Source organism: Sphaeramia orbicularis, chromosome 7 (assembly GCF_902148855.1).
Source record: "Sphaeramia orbicularis chromosome 7, fSphaOr1.1, whole genome shotgun sequence".
Classification (NCBI taxonomy): Eukaryota; Metazoa; Chordata; class Actinopteri; order Kurtiformes; family Apogonidae; genus Sphaeramia; species Sphaeramia orbicularis.
In genome coordinates this window covers 35,053,488-35,065,608 of record NC_043963.1, presented here as the reverse complement: position 1 = coordinate 35,065,608, position 12,121 = coordinate 35,053,488, and the positions used below count along the sequence as shown (strand labels likewise).

Sequence of the window (12,121 nt, the reverse complement as noted above, 5' to 3'; positions counted from 1 at the left end):
CTAAGCGTCTCTCGCTGCAACGTCATCGTCCGCTTTTCATCTGGCAGTGAGGATCCTGAGCAGCAGTAGTAGGACTGGAGCCCTGCAGGACGAGCCCAGCATTTAGACCAAACATTACTCAAACTGCACGGCTCCTCTTAGTTCTTTTTGAGGAGGTTTCTTTTTGCCACAAGCGCGTCCATTTTTTTCAGGTTTTGGACAGATCTTTGCAGAGTGATTCCAGATTTAAACATGACTTAAACCCAAAGACGCGCAAGAATTTGATAGATTATTGAAATTGTGACATGAATAGGCCTTATAAAATGCCTGGCGTAGTGGGGGGCAGAGGAGCACAAAAGGAAGAGGTATTCTCCATCATTAATCTTTCACTACAGAGCATTGTGTTATGTTCTGCAAAACAACTCTGACATGAGCCAGTTTTGGTCGAACCAAATATTTTGTCCCACACCGTCTCCTCTGCCAGTGTGTCCAAATGTGGGACTTTTGAAGCGGACTGTTTTAATTTGACCAACATTTGCGTTTTGGCTTTGGAAAGGCGCTAGAATAGTGTTGAGGCAGCGCTGAAAAATGAATCCAGGAGCCTTTATGTTGCTGGACAGATTAGAGAAATTAATGTTCTCGCCACAGTCGCAGCATCCCTCCAATCCCATTCGAGGGCCTGTCGCCTCCATGTCGCGAGGCTGAAAAGGTACTTTATTGAAGTTTGGGGGCGAAGTGGGAGAAGGCCGAGTTCACCTCGAGGACACATTTTCTGTCCCATTAGGCTCATTTCAGTCTGGATGGCCGACCTCTCCCACCCTGTGACCTGACTGCCTCTCTATACGTGTACCTTCTGTGCGTGCCCACACTGGTCCCCCCTTGGCCGACGCTTTCTTTGTGGATTTTCCTGCGTTGTGCCTATAGGGAACCCTGCGGCGGGGCATCACTACTGAATGTGTTGGTCCTTTTGTTAGTCCGGGTGACCCAGGACGGAGCTGAACTCACGGACAGTTCCAGCAGATCTGCAGGACTTCCAAACGGGCGCCTTCTGGAGCATTTTACCATTTGATGTGAAGTGAGGGGAGAGTTTAGTGGCTGTTTTACAAGGGGTCACTGCAGTGACAACACAAGTGCATATGGTTGCAATATTATGTTTTTGTTTTTTTTCCTCAAGCAAAAAAAAAAAAAAAAAAAGCATGGTTCTAATCTTCTGTGTTATAAATCTTGCAGAATATTCCTGGAATTTTTTTTCCCTTTAACTCTACATTTTAATAGAAATTTGCTACTATTACTAAATGCTTGCTCGTCATAATTTAAAGTTGCATAAAAAAATACAAGATAGCCTATAAGATCTAAAACGTCAACGTTTTCAAGGCTCTACAAAATTCTCTAAAGTCTCCAAAAACAAATCAAGTAGAAGTAAAGTAAGTAAAATACTTGTACTGACACTGAACTACTGGCCTCAGGTCAGCACTTACAAGTTGCTGTCAATAAATTGCCTTAAGTCACTGCTTTATAGACTTACAACTTCCTCCTGAGACATGCATTTCAAAGTTTACACAAACGTACTCAGTCTTTTTGTAGAATTATATTAAAAGAAAAATAAAATACTTAAATACAAAATAACTCCTGTTTTGGTTATATTATGTTTTCTCATTTAATTCCTCATTTTCTTGTAATTTTCCTCAGTGCTCCTGCAGTCCCACCCTCTTATATTTTAGTCTAATTTGTCATTTTGCAGCTCCATGCCAGGGAGTCTGATCAGACTTGTGTGTGCAGGACCAAAATATTCAGCGTTGACATTCGGCAGCATGCCCTCTTAGATAAACAGTTGACGCTGAAAGCCAAACAACTAATGTGAGTGTCTGTCATCCGTGTGTGATAAGTCAGCCTCTCCCCGTGTGTGGTGGTGTACAGGTGCATCTCACATTACAGCCGCACAATGACGGCCCGTCCCTGCACTTGGAGCTCCTCCAACTGAATAATTGCGCAGACGACAGGAGGAATCATTTGCGGAGACTTTTTTTTTTTTTTTGATCTCGCACTTTTTTAAAGCGGGATTTTCTAGATTTATTACGGGAATAAACAAGATGTGATTTAGAGTTGGTTAAACAAGGCCTATGTCAGTGCTGTCAGTCATAAATCATACACGTCTCCCTGTTTTATTATTAAACTTTAGGCTAATGCGCACAGATTTGTTCTGCACTCAGTATTTACTTTTATCTTTAAAGTGCATATCATTTTACACGTTTACCTTTCTCTTGCTCAAAGTAAATAAAGTTTATGAGCCTTACCTGTCAGGAGGTCAGCATAATTTCCGCAGCTTACAACTTAATCTTTAGACTTTCCTCCTCTTGACTTAATGTTTTAAAGCTGTCTCTCTTGCTCTTTTTTTTTTTTTTTTTTTTTTTTTTTTTTTTCTCTCCACTTGTCTAATTAGTTTTAAGCAGCTCTTTACTCTCAGCTATAGACGGACCTTTACAATAACTTTAGGAAGCGGTAGGTATTTATCACTACCTTGCAGGAATATGGTCTATTTTATGCGTCTGAAGTTCACTGTTTAAATTCCTGTGCACTTACTCAGCCTAACTGGTTTCTTTTCTGACTTGAGACTGTTGAATCACACATGATTTTCAGCTCACATTGCACCGCTGCAGGCTGTCGGTGATTTATGAGCACCTCAGGCGAGGACTCTCTTGGATGATATAAAAACTTTACACAAACAGGCATGGGGAGTGTTTGAGCAAAGCGTAAAAAAAAGGAAACAGAGGACGATCAGCTGGTAGTTTATTATCAGCTGCAAATGCTGGGTTAAGTGCAAACATTTCCACACTCGTCTCAGGTGAGTGTCTTCTTCAACCACTTTGGTTTGTGATGAAAGGTCCGGGGCCACAGTATTGTTATGGTGTAGTGTGTTTAAGCGGCAGCCATGGCAGCTGCATAAAGGCTGAGAGTTGAAACAGGGGTCATGCTGCTATTTTCCAGGGACACAGAGGCTCTCGCACATTGACCAGCAGTGGGTGTGTCATAAATCCGTAAATCTCTCTCCCATCCGTTCAACTCAAGGGAGCAGATGCACCGTGTCTTTTCTTTTTTTGTGTGTGTGCGCATAAGAAGGAGACTTAAATGAATTTACATACAATTAGATTTTAAAACTCCATCAGACATGTTAGAAATGATTTACTGTCAATGCAGACCAACATTTCATTTCAACCAGGGGACGACAAGGCAGCCTGGATCAACGCTGTGATATCCCACTGTAGACTTCAACATCACATCAGAGAGGAAATGATGGCCTGGATAAACTTACCCCTAATACTTTATATCATCATAACGCCTCTCTGAGAAATATTTCATTAGCCTATTTGCTGCATCGTTGAGGACCTTAGAAATTACAGTCATTTTCCTTCGTTCAAGGTGTCATCAGGGGCCCAGACAGTCACTAGATTGAATTATGATTATGTTATTCACTTTTCATTAGCAAAAATGATCTGAATATGGGATCTGGAGACTATAGATTCACAATTATGTATAGGTTAAGTGAAAATGCGCTTTTCATTTGATTTGTAATCCAGAAATGCTCCTCTAGTGTATTTGTCTGGCCACCAGTTGCTTTTCTATTGAATTATCCTGTAGTGTCTGTGAACACTGAACGCATCTCTGCAGAATTTGGAGTTACAAGGCAGCTACATAAGAAATGACAGATGACTGAGATCAGTTCAGCCTTGCCAGTGATTAAATAGTCTCCTATAAAATACACAAACTCCACACAAACATGCACATGTCCATATATGCACACCTGAAACATGCTTATGTGTATATATAAATATGTGCATGCTGTAGAGATAAAAACGGGACGTTTCAGTGATAAAGGCACAATTTATAAACAAATGCACAAATAAAACAATGATCCACTTAAGAAAAAAAAAATCACAACATGGAAATTAAACACGCACATTAAGTCACATGCAACCAAAGACAATTTTGCAATGATTCTAATAACCAATATTTTAACATATATTAAACGTTCTGAAAAACTGCAATTAATTACCAATGATGAGCACATGAAATTAAAGGAAAATATTTTTTATATCAAAATATACAAACATTTATCATTGTATGTAAAAGCAGTGCGCCATATTTCGCAGTACAAAATGATTAAACTCCAACATAATGTGCATATTTTTAATAAAACTATAACATGGTGCAGCATATTTAATTTTGTATATTTTATTTTATTTTTGTCATTAGTTATACAGGTGTGTGCACATATGCTGAAAACTTTTTTTTTTTTTTTTGAAGTTTATAAAGTAGTCTCATTTGTGACACTTCTGTATGCTCTTTTTTGGCTCAGATCTGCTGGATTTATTTTCCACAGACACGCTAGGATTTACAGTGGGTTGCGGCGTACCCACAGGCCTAAATTAATCCTCTATGTTAATACACGTGCTTATGCAAAAGTCAAGACTTGTTTGGGAAACTGACAATGTGTGTCTTTTCCTCACTTATGAAGTGCAGTCTGCAAACTCTAGTCCTTTCATTTCACTCTGCATTGTTTACAGCAATATAGGGCACCGGGCCCATAAATCTTCTCCTTGCTCTGCCAAGACAGCGCCATTTGTATGCACCGTTTTAACCGACAGCATCCTCTGCCCATTAACGTCTTCTCCCCAGCTCTCTCTCAGTCTCCTCTTATCTGCCCAGCTCTGTCCCCTGGAAATACATTAACTGATCCATGCATTCATTGAGCTCAGAAAACCAATACGGGTTTAAAGGTAAAGAATATATAAATATATAAATAAAACCTATTGGAAACAGGCGTATTTACGCACGGACTGTGTTGCCGTTCTTATATCCCCCTCTTGTGCGCAGCTGCAGATATTCCTCCTCTCTCCCAATGCTATTTCCCTGTAAGTTATTGGTATGAAAAATAAAAGTTTATCGACGATTTCTTTGGTTGTTTGTGTCAGCAGCCGAGAGAGCGCAGAAGGTAAGGAGGAATTGTAAAAGGGTTGACACCCAGAGCGACCGGCGCGCTTTTGTGTGAGAGAGAAAAATGATTTATTGCCACTGAGGCGGTTCAAACAGAGTTCACGGAGAATTGTGGTGGAGGCGCGGAGGAGCTAAATTATGGTCTTGCTGAGCTAGTATATCATAGATTCTATCTCCAATTCAGAGAGTGTGTTCAAGGGTGTGAGCTAAGGAAAACAAGACGAATTTAATTACTTTCCCCCATTTCAGTCAATAACACCACCAACAACAGCCATAATATTAATAATAATAATAATAATAATAATAATAATAATAATAATAATAATAATAATAATAATAACAGTAATAGTAATAATAATAATAATAATAATAATAATAATAATAATAATAGTGTGGTTTTGCATCTAAAGACACCAGCTGATGTCAACATATTGGTGTTTATCAGTTACTCCGTTGCCTATTCACTTATATTGACATTTCTAAGGAGGTGCTAATAATTAGTCATTTTAATGGATACGCCACATGAACTGAATCAATAGCCTCCCAATAATAAATCTTCTTATTATTTTTATCCTATATTTGATAGCTGAAGTTAAAACTCTGTATAAATCACCCCCTAAATAACAACAGAATTAAATAATGTAATTGTTGATCATGTTTATGGCCACAGCAGACACAGTTAGTGGCCTAACTTAGTTTCTTTCAATGCATCTTTTCAAAACAAATATATTTTATGTTGGGGGGGGGGGGGAATTCAAGGACGTGAGTCAACCCTGGAGGTGCAGGTAAAAACCTCAGTGATGGTGGTAGCAGGGGTGAAACGGAAAAGGGGGAAGGCTCCTCTGTTTCCAAGCTATGCAACCCTGAGTGCATAATCCATCACCGCTGAGAGACATCTAAAGAGGGTTTTCTCGACAGCTTTGTTGTAGTGAAACACCAGAAGGAACTTATATCTAAAGAACTAAGATTGATAATGGCACAGAATATGCTAACATTTGCCTGCGGAAGCCTCTCGTTTTAGAGGGTGCACTATTTAAAATTTCCTGATAGCTTCATTATTCTACTTATTAATCCACTTTGCATACATTTGGGCATTGTTGAAATTAAGCAGCCACTTTTTATGAGGTGCTTTTTCAAGTGTAACTCAGTTAGGCCACACTTGATGTAGCTTTTACCCCAAATAATTTCCCAGAAATTATATATAATGGGGGGGCTTTCATAATGAAGTTGCAGAATTTATATTTTATTTAAATGCATTTCACCTTCATAGCTATATTTCAGAGTTGCTGTTTTTACATGTTGTACATTGTAGCTGCACAGAAGCACACACAGCTGAACACCTCCACCTCCTCTTTGTCCATTGAGCCGTGCAGTGCAGCAAACGGGGTGTTTACCATCAAAAATGTCCATGCAGATTGACTGTTGCCTCACAGAGCTGCAGAAAGGGACACTTGATACTGTACAGTGATGCCTGATTAATGCAAATGCATGAATCATTGTATGAAAAAAAAAAATCTCCAATGATTGCTTCCTTTGTCTTTGTGTGGCAATGACTGTCATGCCTTTGTTTGACCACTCCCAGTGCATCCCATTAAAGCTGCACTTCCACTCCGACAGTTACAAGCATATGCTGTTATTTCAAGAAAAGCCCGCCGATTTAAAATAGACAGTTAAATTGGTTGCAAAATAAATTATCCAAAAAAAATAATCGGATTGATTTCTTTGAAACTGAGAGGCAGCTTTGCAGCAGACTGTCAATACATAGATCAGCTAATAACATGGAAATACGGGAATCAAAAGTATTATTTATTATATATATTGAACTGCTAAAAATGACAGAACATAATTAAATTTGACATTTTACATCTGGAATAGCCCCAGCAAAAATAACGAATTATGGACGATTTCCCATTATTATCCAATATCAGTCAGTTTTTCCATGTCATATCAGCAGCAGGACAAACTCTTCTCGTTGCATTTCATAAAACCTACCAGGAAAAAAGTTCAGGATGTGCATCTGCAAGCAGTGGCTCCCTCTAATAAAAGCAACCTGTCAAAAGCTTTAGAACATTCTAAGAAAACCACACTCAGGCTGGGATGAGACGTTCGGCTGCACATGTATAATCTCTGTCTGTCTGTCTCCCCCCTCTGCCATTTTTCTCTCTCCTCGTATAAACAAATCTCCCTGTTTCTCTCACTCTCACAAACAGCCCAGTGATAAGACAGTAGTTGGCGCCTGTTCATATTCCGTTATGATTTTTCTTTCCCTAGGTAAGGAAACGCTGGCTGCTCATTGAAATGTTGTCTGAAGAAATATCGCAGAAGCTTCTCCGGCGCCCCAAGTTGCCAGTGGATTACTTTGCAACTCCAGTGCGCGGTCATTGGAGGAGAGCCACACGTGACTACGGCACCCTTCTGGTAAATATTATTCAAATGTTCCACATAGTTACTCCAAGTGCTCTTCCCTGCATGCCTTTATACATTCAGGTTAATTGTGATCGGATATTAGACAGACACAGGTCTTTACTACTGCTGAGGGATTCCTGGTTTTATTTGAGACAGTTTGATGAGCTGGGTCCATGGACCCCCAACTGTCTGCCCTCCCACTGCAGCTGCATGGCAACACTTTTCCTATGAGCTCTGGACATGTGCCAAAGCTGAGCTCTGGATACAATGAAGGAGGAGGAGGACGAGGCCAAGAAGCAGAACTTAATCAGCAAAATCTGACCTCCTCTGCTGGTGTCAGTTCCAGGTTGAACCCACGTGAGCAGTTCCAGAGCCCACCGGACACCGTGGGTCACTGCCATGCCAAGGGCAAGATGGGCATCAAGAGCAGGAGCTGCAGTCTACTCACCATCTGCCACTCTGGATTAATTTTTCCCTGGATGAACCCACGGACAAGTGACTCAGAACAATCTGGTAATGCTAATTTCGTTTGTTAAAGTTTAGTTATTTGATTTGTTGACAGTCGTCTTTAAATGAGGTGGATTTCTGATGCAAAGGTCACCAGTGTGTGCCTTACATAAAGAGTTGCATGAACATACCTAACTTCTGTGCTGCAAAAACAATCCATTGACTATTTGTTGTTATCTGCCTGAAAAATTACATTTCCTGGAGACAATGAATGCATGCTGTAACTAAAAAACCTCCTGTTCTCTAAGTCATTGATTCACTAGTCTCACCTTGGCCACCTGCATAATTTATTAGGAACAAAAGTACATTAATAAGATGTATATCTGCTGGGAGAAGTTTTAAATACATGTATAATTGATTAGAAAAAGTACAGGACAGTAAAACAAATGTTCTCGTGGTCAAGTGATGTTTTAAAAAGATAAGTCGCTGTATGAACTATGAACTACACTTACAATGATTCTCTATTATCAGGAAATATCATTATCATCCATACTTGAAGAATTCATAATGATCATTTCTTCTCACATAAATATTCATTAAAAATATTAAAAAAAGAGAGAAAAATAATCTCCAGCCCCCTAGTGAAGTACAGATGAGTAAAGCAGTGTTGTTTTCTCTCTGAGGTCACGTTAGGCCCTTTTTAATATCCATTAACTCCTGTATGCTGTATTGTTATCAACAGGGCCCCGGTATTGCTCATATACATGTCAAATGGAATCTCTAATGGTGGTTATTTTCAGTGGTGGTCCCAAGGTACCTTTTAAGTGACTGAGATGGGGTTTTGACAGGTCTGCTTCCGTGTGTAGCCGTGATTAATGTGGCCTGTCAGACAGCCGTAGTGGCGTCAGATGTTTCCCCCAGACTGTTTCTTCGGGAGGTAACTTTCCCCGAACACATGACACAGTCGACAGCCAGTCTTGTACACTGTCTGAGCATGACTGAATACACAAGAAGAGCTGAGGGCCCTACTTTGTCTCAGGTTGATTGGCTGAGGACTAACATGAAGTTCTCCCATGGAGGGCACACACATGGTGATAGACTTAATAGACATGTGACACTCAGAGGCACTGTTTTCAAGGAGGTGTGGGGGGTCGCAGGGGAGATGTTTCCCGCTCTTAATTTATCCCCACAACAAACATGAAAAGAAAACTTCCAGAATATGAATTATGAGCTCATACATCCATTGATTCTAACACAGAGACACTTAACAAGGTCCCATTCTATTAATAATTTGATCATTTATGGCTAAAATGTGTTGCAGAGCTAGATTTAACTCACACATATGCTTGATTTTTTTATATGCCGAAAGTTTTGATGATAAAACAAAAATCAAATGACATATTTAATCACAGGTGGTTTATACAGGATTTAACTATGCACTATTTAAGGTTATTTATTATTGACGTTCAGTAGCAACTTGACTTACTTACTGGAATAAAATACACAAGAGGACACATGATTAAATCATGCTTATATGTTTGTGGTCTCTGGAGCGGTAGTATTAAATGCACTCTAAAGCTGATCTTCAGGAGAATAAATAATTGAAAGCAGTGAAAATGTCTTGCAGCCTGTTGTAGCCTGTTACAGCCCATTATACAGTTGTGGAAAAAATTATTAAACCATCAAAAGTCATCAAAAACAATGGTTATGCAATGAAGTACTAACTCCTGTGTGTATTATGTGACTAAAACAGACAGAAAAGAAAACATGGAATGCTTAAAAGCACTGTTTTTGTCAGTACAATGCCATAGCTATTGATGTAAGAACTTATGTGATTTTGGTTATTATAAAAAAAAAAAAAAGACGGAATACGGCTAGATATCAACTCTTAAATTCAACTCTCATGGGCTATTTTTGTTGTTATCATTATATTTGTCCAATCAGATATACCTTTAGTTGTACCAGGCATTAAAATGAACAAGAAATTGAAGAAAACAAGGGTGGTCTAATAATTTTTTCCCACAACTGTAATTCCAGTCGTCATCTGTAGCCCAAATTTTGGTTAATTTTTTTTACTTATATAAAAACATTTCTAGCATAAGCTAACACCTAAAACCACATATAAAAAATAAAAAATCAGAATGCAGGAAAGTAAGTATTTGGGACACTAAATTCCCAGACTGAAGAACCTCAGACCCCTGCTTAAAGCTTCAAAAGGCATAAATCGGGAAGAAAAACACCTGAGTTTATTACAGCTCCACCTCCTGCAGCTCTCTCCTCTCTGTCCTAACTACAGACTGTATACAGATACATATCATAACACACAAGTCGCGCTGCTATGGAAAAGTCAAGCCAAAATATCAGTTGCCACATTACTCCTTCACGTTGACAGGTTGGAAAACAGAGCCAAGAAGATGCGGGAGTCTAGTTTCTTCCCAGACCTCTAGAATTACAATTTGCTGAAAGATTATTATGTTATTATGGAATTTTCCCCTATTGACAACATTCCCACTCAAACTTTATTGAACGTCCAAACAAACCCATGGTAACTATTGTTTTCAACTCCCTCTCTTCCTCATGTCTCCTCCTGTATCAGCCAGTGCGGAGGCTGGTCCCCTGGGCCGAAGCCGAGCCAGAAACGGCGTCAAGAGGGAGAGAACGGCGTTCACCAACAGCCAGCTGCTGGAGCTGGAGAAGGAGTTTCACTTCAGCCCGTATCTGTGTCGGCCTCGGAGGCTGGAGATGGCCGCGGGACTGAAACTCACAGATCGCCAGGTAAAGATCTGGTTTCAGAACCGCAGGATGAGGCACAAAAAGGAGCAAAAGTACGGAAAAGTGGCCGGTCTGTCTCAGTGGAACCCATCGTCCAGGTCATGTGACGTGCAGCTGAAGCTCCCAGGTGCATGTGCTGTGAGAACTTCTTCATCCCATTCATATATGCACTTCATGGATTGTGCTCCCATGTCTTCCTCATTCTGGTCTTCTCACAGTGATGCCAGCAGCTCTCACTGCATTCACGTTAACCCAGTGGACGTTTCCAGTCTGAACTGTCTACTTCCATCTGTTTCAAATGGTCCTGCATCATCATGTGCAGCCGTAGATAGTCATCATCATGCTGGCATTTCCAACTGGCCCTAGAGTATCATAATAACCCTCCTGTGCTCATCAAAACCTCAATGATACATCTACTTTCACTCATGAAAAACTGGAGGATCTTTGATTAGCATTGCTGGGTTGGAACCCCCTAAACAAGCCTTTTCAACATTCATGAAACATTTTAATTAGACTATATGAACACGCGTTAATTAAAGTGCTCCCATTTTCTCAGGCATGGTGACTGCAGGTCTTCTAACTTGCTGTTCATGTTGTACATAGACAGCATGCATGGCACACTTGACCAGTTAATATCTAAACATTTCTTTGCTGCAATTATGTGTCTGTTACATTTGCATTGTTGCATGTTAATGCATGTTGGAATCTTAAGTGTGTTTTCTATTTCCTTTTGTTGTCAGATTATAACTAAGTGGTTTGTAAGTGTCACATTAGGCCTCTTTTTCATTACTGTAAATAGTAGTTCATTTATGTAAAATGTTTTAACTGTGAAATGGGCAGAATAATGTTCATATTGAATGATGTTATATTTTTGTTAAAGCCATTACAGAAAGTCTTTGATACTGTTCTTGATTAATTGAGATGTCATATACTGTACATGCTTAATAAATGCATTTGGGAAAACGGTAGCTCTCGTGCAATGTTTACCCTATTCATCGCTGATTAAAATTACATTTTTCCCGCAGTATATTTCATGATTAAGGATTCCTGGATTAGCTCCCAAATGGGAAAAATGAGAACGATTCTGTAATCAAATTAAGCCATGCCTTACATTCATTGAAAACTCTACAGTATTGTGCATTCAAGTTGCACAATCTTGCCACATAAGCCTCTCCCTCGTTCCTGCCTTCGAGTTCCCCGCCATTAATCACCGAGACAAGGCAGTCTTTCCAGCACTCCAACCACAAGCTCTGAACCCACTGTGCGCCACGACAAGATCTCCTGCCTCCTCCTTCTCAACCCCTCGCCTTTTCAATAGCCAAATTGTACTGCTGCAAGTTGGGGCTGGCCTCCCTCTCAGGGGGCATGTTAGTTGTGTAGCTTAGAAGCCCTTCCAGCAGCCCATAGGCCACAACAGACCAATGAGGTTCAATCACTAATGACAACATATTATTTTAAAGAACAATGAAGATACTATGTTTTTAACTGGCATCCTCTGAGCCATTGTGACACATGAATTCTTCAC

General features: G+C 39.9%; 1 protein-coding gene across 1 annotated transcript; it reads left to right on the top strand.

The window, feature by feature from the left end:
• The first annotated feature begins 7,550 nt into the window (after positions 1-7,550).
• Positions 7,551-11,444, top strand: LOC115422827 (homeobox protein Hox-D3-like). The gene is made up of 2 exons (XM_030139390.1): positions 7,551-7,890; positions 10,421-11,444. Exons 1-2 carry the CDS (start codon positions 7,551-7,553, stop codon positions 10,960-10,962), a joined length of 882 nt encoding a protein of 293 aa, XP_029995250.1. The 3' UTR covers positions 10,963-11,444.
• The last annotated feature ends 677 nt before the right edge of the window (positions 11,445-12,121 follow it).

Coding starts and splice junctions, on each gene's coding strand:
- LOC115422827 (XM_030139390.1), top strand. CDS start 7,551: ATGGACCCCCAACTGTCTGCCCTCCCACTGCAGCTGCATGGCAACACT. Junction 7,891..10,420: donor AAGTGACTCAGAACAATCTG/GTAATGCTAATT, acceptor CTCCTGTATCAG/CCAGTGCGGAGGCTGGTCCC.